Source organism: Schistosoma mansoni, chromosome 4, assembly GCF_000237925.1.
Source record: "Schistosoma mansoni strain Puerto Rico chromosome 4, complete genome".
Classification (NCBI taxonomy): Eukaryota; Metazoa; Platyhelminthes; class Trematoda; order Strigeidida; family Schistosomatidae; genus Schistosoma; species Schistosoma mansoni.
The window spans coordinates 3,419,928-3,434,437 of NC_031498.1; the positions used below are offsets into that span (position 1 = coordinate 3,419,928).

Genomic DNA, 14,510 nt, shown 5'->3' on the forward strand with positions numbered 1-14,510 from the left:
TTTTATATCATATGCACTTCACCTGTTAGACCTTAGATTACCCTCTTATAATCAAACCAACTAGATTCATGTGATACTTGAGTTGGTATTTTCACATGACTAGGTGAATGCAATAAACACATTGCATCGTTAGGAAAATGGATCATGTGGTATCACGCACACTTTAATGGTGTAAAACTGAGTCATTGAAAAGTCATCAACAAGTTGGTTTGTTGTCAAGGTATCAGATCGGATACGAAACCAAATTGACCAATGAACTTGCAATTACAAAATAAAATTGTTCAGTATTAGGATTTCAACCCTAACCATCAATCCTTATTGGCTAAATACTCCAAGATTAATTTTAATTTTTAATTGGCTTAAATGTATGCTTTTTCCCTTGGATATCTCGGTTTTTCTGTACAGGTAGAAATTTAATATGCTTCCATCTTATTGGTTGGTATAACCATATATTTCGACGTGTAGTTACGGATATCTAGAATGATGCTGGACTTCCGTAGGACGCCGTGTTATGACCTCTGGTCCACACAGAAGTCCGAAGTCTCAGATGAAAATGTTTCATATGTTGGTTGTGGTGAGTCTTGCTTCTGTGATTCGAAATCAATAACATTAATCTGTTGTAGCTGGATACATCCCATCCCTTTGTGACCCACTTTTGGATGCATTGAACAAATTATCAATAAGCCCAGAGTCTCCAGATCGTCTCTCTGGTATCGGATATCATACTGGAGATAACATTACTCCTGTTGTTCGTAATCCAGATTCTCATACTAGATACCCCAAGGAAAGTAAATCAACACGTAAGTTCCTGACTTTCTCTACTATTTCCATTTGAATACGTTCACTTAGCAGTCATGGTACTAACAATCACATCTGTTTTCAGATCTCGATTTTGATGCTGTTAGATTAAATCCCTTTGGTGTTTCACCAAACTACATGGAGACTTTTGAGAACTTATGTGGATGTGGACACAATACTCAATCTGAAATCCGGTTACCGAGATCAGATAATATTTTCAGTCGTAAGTATTTTACTTTATTACTGTGTTCCTAGTTATTTGGAATTGTAACTTCGGGATATTCTATTTTTGTAGATAGTCCTGTCACCTGCGGTGATGTCAATAAGGCGCAATTCACCAATCAAACCAACCAGTTGGTTTCGATCAGAAAAAATAATTGCCCCCTTCCCTGTGACGAGTATCCCGCAAATATAGTTATCGATGGAGGTGGGTCTGATTTGATGAACGAGGCATCACGCCTCTAATCTTAAGACACATTTTACTTATCGGGCTGACACGAACCTTCTTATTCACTTCACTTCCTAACCTAGGTGCCTGGAATGGCTTGCCACTGCGTGATGCCATTGGGGCCGCTCTTGTTATACTTACTAGTAAATCCAAAGCATCTGGATGCCGTCGAATGATATCCCGTTCTTCCCATAGAAATAAGAAGTGGGATCGTGAGACGTTAAAACTCCACTCTTGGTAAGTATGTTATTTACCGAAGCTTCATTCTCCACAGGTTCAACTCTTTTTGCCTGTTGGAAATGCCTGCTTCTCTTAAACAAATATTCCTGTCAGTTCGCAGAAAGTTGGAGGAAGATTATGTTCTATGTGCATTTTGCCGGAACAATGGCGAGTTACCAGAAATATACATAACTCATGAAGTAAGTGTTGTTTCCTTCGTGAACCTATTCATTACAAATATTTTCATTATTATTGTACTGGTTGCTATTTTATTTATGGTCAATATTGGTTGTTTCAGGTTAGAGATCAAGATGGGCGGGTGACATGTCCGGTGTTACGTGTGCTCTCATGCCCCAATTGCCATGCGACCGGTGATCATGCTCATACAATCAGGTACTGCCCGTATCCCAGGCAACTTTAGTTCTGTACTGACCTCTCTAAATACTCACTGTTTTATTATTGTTTACGTATGATTGTCATTATGTTACTTTATTACTTAGATTTCTGACTTTATTTTTATACATCCTAATATGGATTTATGTTTATTATGTCCTCATAAACTGAGTTATATCCATTCGTGTTCTCTTATCATTTGTTGTGGCGGGTGGTTTTTTGTTTCCTCCGTTGTTGATGGTTCGAACTGTTAATGGACATAGTGTGTGCGGACGCGACGTTGTTTCCCAATTAAACGCTTGACCGTTGGGTTTTAACTTGAGTGACGTCGTGCTATTCACGAGACTTAAGAATGCCGTCTGGCCTGTCTTGTTTTCATAATCTACCCTAGTCTACCCTGTAAGTTGGTAACCACTTACTTGGTAATCAATGTGTTTGGTCGGTGCAAATGGAGCTGATTTATCATGCGTAACATTTATTAGTGTGAGGAAAATAGGTTTTTGCTATGATTAGTTGTTAAAGCTTTGTGAGTGATGTTCACACGCTAATCGTCTTACTGGGTAGGTATGCATGGTTACTATGTGTGTACCTTTTCCGTATGACCAGTGAGTGGTCTCATGCCAAAGGTCATTCGGTCTTTGCTTTCGGGCTACGCTACCTCTTAATTGGGGCGCCTGGAATCATAAACTGTCACTATGGCAACTGCAGTCTGTTCATTTGCGTTTTACTGTCATATTATGTGAGATTTTAATCTATTGGGCCAGGACTTGTATTTCAGTTAACGTGAGCACAACTCGAGTCCTTGCTAGAGTTCTTATGAAAACTTCATCTTATGTACGCTAGGAATGCTCTGCTCGTTGCTTTGGTAGATGATTTTAACATAGTTGTCTGCATTAAGACCTTATGTTTACCAGTGGTTATGATTTGGGCTTGCAAAGAGTGCCACTTCTGGGTAAAGGGATAGCCACCAAGCGTTGAAGAAGACGAGCTATTAAGATACTCGCGAGAAAGTCATTCAGACCAAACTGGTTATTAGAGGAACAGATACTAATAAGTTGTCGCCATACGTTATGGTGAATCATTAGTTGACGGTCTCCGTTGGGAAAGGGCAGCGGTTTTAAATCACCAATTCCAATGGCCGCAATTTGTATTTGGCAGGCGACACTCGAGCGTCATAGACGGATATTTGCCATCAGTTGTCCTACCAACCGGTTAGTGTCCCGCCACATAAACAGTATGGGCGATTTTTGAACAATATGAAAGTTGTCTTGAGCAACTTCAATCGCTGTTTAGAGTCAAAGTACGGTTGGGTATTGTTTACGAAATTGAGAGGACGAAAAGCGAATGTCCGTCGCTTCAACCGGGTTGGTGGACACGGAAAGTTCACCTAGGGGAGCTGGAAAACCCCTGATTCCAAACCAATGGTGCACATAGACTGGCTCCAGTATCCTGAGGAGGAAAATGGCGTATGAATCAATCGTTGGTCACCGGCTACCATGAGACTGTATCTCCTCACGATGCTCCACTGCCTTGGACCTTTAGGTCAAAGTCTCCGAGTATGGTCCCCTAAGAAAACTACCTGCTTCAGTTTGGGCACCTGGGCAGTAACACAGCTCTCACACAAATCTCATTTGATTTGTGTGGTGCATATGTATTCGTTGCTTCCTTGTACCAATATTTGTGTTTAAATAATATAATAAGATGAGAGAGTTAGGCTATACGTTGATTTGAGGCAGCACTCACCGGAAAATTGTCTGGAAACACTTGACACCCTATACATACTGAACATTGAGAAATGGATATGTGATAAATTCACAGGTGCGTATCCTATCTCTTATTTTGCCATAAGAATGGATGAATTTCACATCAAAATACAAAACCCGCGACTTTAAGTCTGATTAGTCTTTTCACAAATGGTCCTGCCTTAAGTTCTGTATTTCTATAGTGGTGTGATTAATTAATTATAATTAAGTTCTTGATTATAATCTCTCATTTACTGCCGAAAGGCATGGTTTATTTAATGTGTTGAATAGCACACGTTTTCTATTGACAATTTGCGTAAGTACATAACAGTGTATATTCGAACCCCAACATAAATATTTTGATAATAAAATTGATGAGTGAATGAATAAGATTAAAGCCTATAACATTGGATCCAGTTGTCAACGGCCGCAACGTACAAACAAGATTATAGGCTTTTTCGTAAAAGTATTAATATCTAATTGGAAGAATTTGCTGTAGAGTACACATTCACACTGCATCTCGATCGGAAGTGTTTGAGTTCCAGATAGTAATGAATCTTTAAAATTACATGACCGTTAGAAGAAATAGTTGTAGTATACATAAATACTGCGGTCAATGTTAGAACATGTAAGCATAATAATCAGGAAACTACTACACTTACAATGTGTGTAACCTATGTAAACTCATAACTCTAATCAGACCTATAATTGGTTATTCCCTGAAATCATTAGTCGTATCAAACACACACAGGCTGTATAGAGTGATGAGTAAAGGCTAAAATTAAAGAAACTAGGTAAGGTGTTTAACTCACCCTATATAATAACTTACACAAAAATAAAAACCTACGCCCTTAACACCTAGACAACATATAACACGAAAGAAAGACAAACACACTGTTAAGTTAGTCATACACAAAGTGAAGATTTATGAGAAAGGCAGCAGTTTGTTACTATTTATGTGATAGCTGTTAGAGTAGATCTAACTCAACTATATTTTAAGGTCATTTCATGTTTGTTTTATTGACAAACAGTATGACAATGTCACATATTGACAAATCACATGATGATGAGCTCATGATCATAAAAAATAGTTCGATATCATGTTTAACCTACTATTTAGCTTAAGACCACTAAGTAAATTTATTTTTAATTGTGAGGTTATTTTAAAAAAATTAGTCATATCATATGCAGTAGTACAAATCAAATAACTAAATTGAGAATATAAGCTTAGATTAAATTTCGTGTATTTTAGGTCCGTTGTCTGACTTCAGTAACGATCGGGGGATTATTGATCTCAATGAAACATAGATCCCATTTGGTTTCGTATATTGTCTGTCAATAACATCGTAGACATAAAAAGTTGAGCTTGAAAGTACTTGCGGAACATATGTCCTCTAAGTTCGATAATACAAGCGAACGATAAGAGACGAAGGAAAATACCATATAAACTAGTGGCAATAGAAGCTTAATTTGCGTAATTCAACATTTATGGAAATGAAAGATACAAGCATGCATATAGTTATATACGTGCTGCCATACACGCATGTTTAAGGCCACATACAGAATAACTGGAAAGATCAGAATAATTCATTTGTCTGAAGGTTAATCACGTAGGGATGTCACAATACTATTTACTTACGTATACTTCATATTATGTGGCGGCCTGTTTAAACACCTGCGCTACCTATTCCTGTCATCTAGATATTTCAACAAGTTATCTAATTTTGTTTGTTTTAATACATCATTATGACTATTAATCGCACAACCTATTCAGGTACGTTTCTGAAAAGTGTACAACCTTTCGCTGTAAAGGTTACAGAAGGCCTAATCAGAGATATCGTGGTTGCTGGCAATATTCAGCAAGAAGAATGTACATTATTCAGATGTCGATTGACTGGACTGCTAACTTCTAACTGGCGATCACTCAATATTTATCGTCAGGAAGGACGAAGAAGTAAGAAACGGAAACTTGTTGAAGTACTTTGTGCTGAGAATTCTATATTGTACCAAAAATATAATATTGAATAAAGCTAATAGTAATAATGAATAATAATAATAATAATATATTCAATTAATCCGTTTGTAAACATTTTGTCGTCAACCTTTAAATACTTGAACTAGTCAAACAAGTTTATGCAGAATAGTCTGACCATCAGATTGACACTGATATTCTTCGGAATTTCTTCTGTGTACCAATTACCTCAAATCCATTTTTCACTTAAAAGAAAACTGTAGCGTGGTGGCAAAAAGTATATATATATATATATATATATATATATATATATATAGATAGATAGATAGATAGATAGATAGATAGAGAGAGGGAGAGAGAAAGAGGGTGAGTGAGAAAGAAAGAGTCATGATCAATAAATTAATTGAAACAAACTTTCTTTGCTTGATTCGACTTTTCGTTTACTTAAAAAAATTCAAAATTCCCGTTTTTTTTTGTTATTTTCTCGAAAATATGACGATTGTCATCCTGACAATCATACTGCCTAAATACACTATGACACATACTATTTCATTGAAATCATGAATCAATCAACGTTAGACCATCATTAAAAACTTTTTGTCTAACATTCATTAATTTGTGACTTCAGTGAAACTCAACAATCTCCACAACCCTATACTTACAATATATATAATGTCTAATTTTCACGATTGACCAAAGTGAAGTAAATTCACTTCAAGTTACGATATTGGTGATTCTTTCTTTGTTGATAATATAAAGTCTGTGGAAATGGTTGAGTCATCATATTTTGCGTTACTGACCGATCTAGAAAACCATTAAAAATCCAAGAAGCACTGAAAAGCTTTTTTTCATCATAGTATGGGACTCTTCGGAAGTGAGGATCGGTAACCTCACTATAATAGGGTTTACGACGTTCTGTCTTGTGGCGAGCGTCTAAACTTTAGATCACTATTGTATATGTCTGATTTCAATTAATTCGCGATGCTGTGAGACCATCTTACATTGCTTGATTAGGTGGAATCCTATTGATTACTGATTCTTACTAGAACTTATGAAAACACACTGTCAATGACTCCCACACTAGGACGAAATAGCAGTCTATTGCTCCCTGGTTTTCATTGATTGTCCATGTGTCAGTCCGTAATGTGAACTATGCTTCTATTAGGAACCCCTAGAATTTCACTTTAAGATTACAAACTACTCATTAGTAAACAAAAAAATAAACTGCGTTTGATTTTACGGTTTATTCGCTTTTCTTATAGAATGTAATTATTGCAGTCAGTCTTTGGAACCCGTAAACTATTACAGACTTCGAGAAATAAAGATTTTCTAATATTTGTTTTATGAGAACTCTAAATAACAGTATAAACAAAGATGGACAGTGGAATCCAGGACGCGCGTTTCGTCCTATTTGTGATCCGTCAGCTGGATGTACCTGAATCTCAGAGTTGATGTTAGAGGCTATACGCACAGTATGTACATATGCAAATAAGAGACTGATCAATTTCAGTCCTAAAAATCAATGGGAAGATTTAAACAAACAATATCAAGTGAATTCTAAATAACAGTGTTCGATAATTCAATAGAACAAATAGTGCCATGTTAACACTACAGGGTATCAAAATCAGCGTTATCTTTGATCACTGACTTGCGTAATTTAGTTTGATAGGACTGAAAAATAAAAGCAATTAGTTAATAACTGATAATATTCAAACGAATTCACTGTACTGTCATACACTTAGTCTGAAGTTTTCCAAGAACTTTACGAGAACTATGTTATATAATTCATTATGTCAGTATTGTAAGTTAAAAAGCCGTGATAGTAGTTTTGAGGTAGATAAAATAAAGTGGATTCATAAATTAGAAGCTGACTGACACAACTGATGCTCAATCAATGTCAATATCGTTTGTCTGTTTATAACTCAACCCTTTCATTGTCTGTTTTTTTGTTTCGTAGTGTATTACTTATTGATTGTAAGTAGTTTGAGTTTAACCAATCATTTGTATGATATGTTTGTTATGATTACTAAAATTTCTTTGCTACAGAGGGCATTTGTTATGTCACCAATCTTACATTTATTTCATTTTTTTAAAATACCGTCTGCCTACTTACAGTACTATGTATTTTTTCAAATTGACATTTTGGTGTACACACTAAAATTCAGAGCCTTAATCCATTTAAAAATATTGTTTGAATCTTTCTAGAGTTAATGTTAAGAGCTGTAATTGATCAGTCTCTTGTAGTATCTGGAAATCATGTCCAAAGCTCTTCGACAATACAATTATTTTTCAAGTCTTTGTAAAATAGATACAATGCAGGTAGCGGTAGAATATAGGCTGCGCTTTTCTTCTGATTTAGAAATCGTCAGCTAAATAAATAGTTATAACTAAGTGGATAACGCGATGGCATTTGAAGCGAATGGTACTGGGTCCTAGTCCTCGAGTGAATATCAATTCTGGGATGCAGGTACATTTAGCTGACGAGTCACAGATTGGACGAAACTAGCGTTCTGGATTCTATTGCTAGCCACCATCCAACTTTGCTTATAAAGCTTGTGACTTGTGGCAATAATGAGGCAATCCGCGCAGGATATACATATGCCAATAAAAGACCGATATTCATTTTAGCTATAATCCTATTCTACTAATTGTGAATGGACACTTTACTCCAAATCATTCTGACCTTTATTAAGTGACCTTTTTAACTTACAAATAACCCAATTCTATCAGCACTAAGAAGGACCTGACACGCATGACATTGATCACCACCCAGTGATCAATCAATTGTGCTTATCTTATGCCCTCTAAAGTTACCAAGGTTAGTTTAGTGTTTACTTACCTGTAAGATCATTAATTAATTATGGGTGATGTGTAAAATTCGACAACCTAGACATTACGGAATCATAGGTAAGTAAAATACAATGAATATGACTATTAATATATGTATGTAACAGATAAAACCCCAAATGAGTTTTGCATACATATACTGATTTTTGATTAGATTGAAATGAGGAAGTTTGGAGTTCATTTGTTTTTAGAAACTCAATAGAATATGTTGAAAAGATATATGTGCCAGTAGGAATTTATGTGGTTAAAACATTTTAAAATATTAAATATTTATCTTCTATAATCAGAACAATTTACAATAAGTAATAAGAAGTATGATGGTTGATTAAAGATGGTTACAATTATGTTCCTTGTAATGTAATACACTGTTACATTTAAGAAATAAGTAAGAGATTATACTGGTAAATAATACTTCAAGCTAAATAATGTGTAAACATTTAACTTTGATATTGACATCATTAAGTTTGATGGACACTATTTACGAAAACCACTTGGACGAGGATCGTAACTATATCTTACATATTCCATGCAAGATGCATCGCCTCATCATATACATCCTCAGCTTAGAAGTTTCACATTCTTACATCTCAGCTTATATTTAAATATATTATTCTGGTTAACCATTATTTTCGTTTTCTTTGCTTGTCTTCTGGGTATCTGGTAAACAGAATAGTAAGATCTTGTTGTATTTGAATTATCTTCACATTATTTCCTTTCAGATACGTACTAATAGTATGTAAATGACATCATATTTGAAAAAGGGAATATTTTTTTCGTCAAGTTATTTTACACGTAACTGAAATAATTAGACATTGATGAAAAGCATATAAACATATTAGATCTGTCAGATAAGATTATGAATTAAGTTATTCTTATTTGATATTATCCACTAGTTACCAGTGAAGCGTTATTATTGTAGTGAACAGTACACTGATGTGGACAACCGAATGTGTATAAACATAAATTACAGACTATCTCAGTAAATTCTGATAACCATACAGCAAACAGTTAATTTGCAAAATAACAATCAATGGTCTTAATCTTAACTGTTCCTTCTGCAAATATCATTCCATCTTCTCTCATTTCATTGTTCATGCATTTTCATACCGATTGCGCTTCATTTCAGTTCTTTCCTTATCGGTCTTCTGACAAAATACATTCTGTGTCTGACCATCACCATATACTACTTATAAGGATATAAGTAGACTACACCACATCATTTTAAAAGCTTTTTGCTTTGCAGAATCTTTCATACATTTATTTCTTACATTATAAATTTTAATGTTGTGGGTGTCATTACCAATGTTTGACTTGATAATTTCATATAAAATGAGCATTGAATAGAATGTTATGGATAAAAATAGTATATTTGTATTATCCCAAAGAGTAGAAAAATTAAGTTTTTAAATTTTCTGACGCACCGTGACTCAGTATAAATCACGTCTTCTGAAGAAGTGCCACCTATAGCCATTTTGTTGAAAACATATAAATTTTCAAATCTCTCATCGTTCTCGTCTCTCTCTCCCAGTCTATCCATGTCGTCTCATGGTATTTTCATACCTGATGTTGTCCATTCCGAATTCGACATTAAGATCTGCCATCAAGAAGATGAGGTCCATTCAAGCCCATCTATCTGCATTCGACTACAACCTCCCGTAAAACTAATCTCTTTCGTCTCTATTGCTATAATTGGTTTATGCATAGCACTGGATAAGATTCATTGTGATCTCCTCCTCTTTTGTTTTGAAGGATGCTTAATGATCCTGGATATATGAGATCCCCATCGTATAAGTGCTTTACGTGCTTCTATAGACATCAGTAGTGCATCCCCTCGTATGCATGAGAAGCATTTTCTTCTTTATAACTGGAGTACAACAACATCTCTTCTGAATTTAATTTTTCCTGTTCAGATTGAATTCGATAGGTTTCACTGATTCCAAGAACCGCTAATCATTTTCTGCTCATTCAATCAGCTATTTGACTGGTCTTCGCTGTCTCTCACATAATTCGGACATTCCATGTCCTTATATTAATTGTTGGTCTAGTTGTTAGAAGGGGCGTCGGCCTTGTGACTTCCGAACAACCTCGTCTTTTACCATGAGATATCATGATTCTTTTGAATGAAAACCCTTCAACTTCCAGGTCATAGTTTAAATGATTTAATTTGTTTATTCAGGTTAGCGTTTTTTGGCAGGGTTATTTTTTACAGGTTAGGATTCCTGACCGTATGTCCGAAGCTCTTCCTTTACCTGTGCTTTGACTGGTACTAACCCTAGAAATGCTACAGGAAGTGTCAAACCTGATTTCATATACATATAACTACTGAGCACTAATTTTGCATAAATTTCACTCGTTTGTCGTATATAATTGGTTGGTTGAAGTGATTAAATGTTAGAAACTTGAACTATTGAAGCGGAACCCTACATTTCTCACAAGACCTGAAGTCGCTTAATATTGTCTTTGGTGAGATAGTGTTTCCACAATTCCAAGGTGTTCCAAGCAATAAAAAACATCTGTAACCAGTATATGCTGGTTTTCAATGATTACTTACTTGAATTTAGTTCATAGTGTAAGTCATCTAAGTAAATATATCATCTACCTATGTTGAGTTTGTTTTAGCATTTTAATAATAATGATTTTTACAAATAGTCAATAAAACTTTGGAAAGGATATCGAAAAACATTAATGCATTTCTACTGAGACAAATACTTAGACTCATTTATATCGACTTACATGGATAGTTTGTGGAGATAAAAGTATCATAAAAGCAGTGTTATTATTATTATTATTATTAGTAGTAGTAGTAGTAGTTGTTGTTGTTGTAGTGCTCAGAACAACACTATCTGAAAGTTCCAAAGACTCTGGATCTTATTACAGGACAGTACACTGCTGTTATAACTAAGCGGTATATGGAATACAATTACTATAATGATATGGAAATTGTATGTATGTGTTACGCTGATCACATGGGATCTCTCATGTAAAAACAAATATAACCATTTGCAAGTTTTCAAATTATAATTTGAACTACTTTTTTAGTTTTTCAGTAGTTAAACGAGTCACCACTTTATTTACCTCATTTAAATAAAAGCATAAAATTCATGGTGAAATTATTTTAATCCATTTACCTGATATGATCACGCTGTTTAATTTTAAATTAGAAAAAAAAACTTGAATGTAAAACAGGTTTTAATAGTCAAATTAAGTGAAGTATCATTAGTGTGTACATCGTTCACTATTAAGTACATTCATGTGCATTTTATGCAAACATGTAATTTTTCCGAAAAAAAAAATATAGGTGATCACATTAATTTTCAAGTAAACTTAACAGAGAATTAATTCAATCGACTATCTCAAAGAGAATAGAAAGTAGTAAATGCTTAATTTATTCATACGAAATGACAATCAAGAATGCTATTATAACTCAATATTGAATTATATTAGAAGAGTAATGAGTGCATGACAACACATTGTGTACCGGACCAGTATAAGCATATATCTGTAGACATATGATGTATAGGTGTATATAATACTTTTGATCTATGTTCAATCTATAACACTGAACATGACATTTTGTTATTAATCTCATTAACTTTGCACATATATATAAATGAATGTAAGAAAATTCGAATTTTAGTAAACATTCATTAGCTTCTGTTTCTTTTTATACATGCTTTGTTTTTCTTTAAAGTTTCTTTTCACTCCACTGGTTTAAAAAGAAATACAATTCATTTTTATGATTAATGATATGTGATTGTATCTATATACGTGCATATTTTTTCTAGAAACAAATAAACAAACACTTTTTAAGTGGCTTGTGTACATTGATTCATTTCCATTTTTAAGCAAAGAAGCAAAAACATAATAAACTTTTACTCATTAATTAGTAGTAGTGGTAGTAGTAGTAGTAGTAGTAAGCGTTTAATGTGAATTAAATTAAGATTAAACTAGTAAGTGAACATGACTTCTAAGATCGCTGCATACCGAAAGTTTATTGTTGTTTATAAAAATACATACACGCATCCACAGTCGTCTACCTACAAAATCTAAGAACTGATATTTATCAATAGTCGATTACTTATGAGTACATTTGGAGTGTCAGTAGGGTAATTTATGTTTGATGAGACTGAATTACTAACAATGGTTTAGAGTAAGAGTACAGGAAGGAGAAGAGAGGGGGAGTGACAGGTTGTAAGGTAGAATTTTAAAAAATATATATGTATATTAAATTTTTACATTAATCATCATTGTTTCATACTTCTACATTGTACTGAATATCAGAAAAATTCAATTTTTAAAGATAATAACGAAAGTAATAATAATTCAAAAAAACACTCCATATTGAATTCATTAAAAATTCGTTTATTTAGTACATTTAATGATGATCTGTGTAAACGTCGATTTTTGAAACATCTCTCATGTATACACATAGACATAGTCTTCACACAGATTCCTTTCATGTTTCTATGTTTATAAGTGCTGAAAAATCCTTTCTCTACTTCATTTCTCGCAACAACAACAACAACGACAACAACTACTGCCACTACCATTAGTGTAGTGAGCGAGAACATACAGTGGGGACAACCAAATGCGTCTTAGTACGACATTACAGAATATCATGGTAAAACCTGAGAACCATAAATTAAATACTTCATTTGCAAAATGTCAATCAATTGTCTCAAATCTAATTGTTTCTTCGTTTCCATACTAATCATCCTTTTTTCTCTTTCTATTCACCTCGATTTTCTCAACCTTCTGCCGCCATGCATTTTACTTTCGATTGGTGATGCATACAACTTATATCTGTCAACATCAGTAGAACACACTACGACTACTACTAATCGCATATATCTTGTGCTTTTTTATATCACTACTGTTCCAGTTACTGCTTACCTGCCAGGTATTGATCTCATTCAGACCCATGGCATGCTTGATTGTTGATACAATTAATCAATTTAGTTCATTTATCGTCCTACTTCTTGCAACGAAAATTTACTTTTATATTCACCTAAGCAGATATGTGTTTACATGTCGGACAAATGAGTAAAAATGACTTAATCTCAATTTGTAATATTTAACAAATATGTTCGAATTGATAACAAAATTATTTTGTGTACAAGAAATCCATTAACTTAACTAGTATTCAACTGGATAGGTTAAGAAAATTAGTTCAATGTGAAGATTATCCTTGTCCCTAATCGACATGAGCTGGAAAGAACCATTGAAAAACTAAAAGCTACTGGATAGCTGCTTCATACCAGTGTGAAACTTATCAAGGTTTAGAATGAAGATTTCATGCTCCTCAGAAAGTTCTAAGTTAAGATCGGATGGTCAGCGTTTCTATCTCTAATGAATAAATGATAATGAGGGATCGTCCTTGATTCGGTCACTGACTACCATGGTTTATATCTAAACTTCATTACGACTCCGTCTAGAAATCTTGACAATCAATCTGTTTTTATACATCTGTTTCTTGTAAGAGTTCGTTGAAGTGTATCAAAACAGTATTATTTGCTAAAATTTAATCATTGATCCTCAATATTTGATGATCTGCTTGAATGCTATCTATCTACAAAACACTATACAATTATTATTGTGTACTCGGATTTGGCCGATCCAGTTAAAGAAGGAGTTTTTGTAAAATAACTATTGTTGATATTTAGTATCTATAAGTTAACTGATAACATGTGTATAAACTCTTGAAAAGTGAGAAGAAGAAATATACCATACAATAAACATTAGATGAAACTAAGGCTATATGGAGGCAATACGCACAGTATGTACATATGTCAATTAGAGACTGGCCAGTTGCAGTCCTAAACATCAATGGGAAGATTCAAACAAACAATACTAAGTGAATTCGATGAAATTATATAATTTTACTAAATGAGAACTATGTATCATTTATCACTGATTACATTAATAATAACTGTGAATCGATTTAAATTGAAATATAGACCTACGGATATGGACTAATTAGTGAGAATATATTAAATACTCTGTAATTCTGGATTCTATCACGTTAAACCATGAGTACACTATATTAATTTATCTTAAAATGAGAAGAGACTTCTATTTAGTACTTGGTTTT

The 14,510-nt window shown here is 33.9% G+C and overlaps 1 protein-coding gene across 2 annotated transcripts; it reads left to right on the forward strand.

The window, feature by feature from the left end:
- Positions 1-483: 483 nt before the first annotated feature.
- Smp_051920.1 (hypothetical protein) lies at positions 484-2,038 on the forward strand (the record flags this gene model as incomplete). Of its 2 annotated transcripts, XM_018796562.1 has the most annotated exons (7): positions 484-574; positions 624-800; positions 884-1,021; positions 1,094-1,225; positions 1,330-1,483; positions 1,521-1,665; positions 1,764-2,038. In XM_018796562.1, the coding sequence occupies 7 exons, from the start codon at positions 484-486 to the stop codon at positions 1,884-1,886; spliced, it is 960 nt and encodes a 319-aa protein (XP_018651693.1). In that variant the 3' UTR covers positions 1,887-2,038. The 2 variants fall into 2 exon arrangements, with proteins under 2 accessions (XP_018651693.1, XP_018651692.1); XM_018796563.1 differs by having other exon boundaries at positions 1,330-1,665.
- Positions 2,039-14,510: the final 12,472 nt, after the last annotated feature.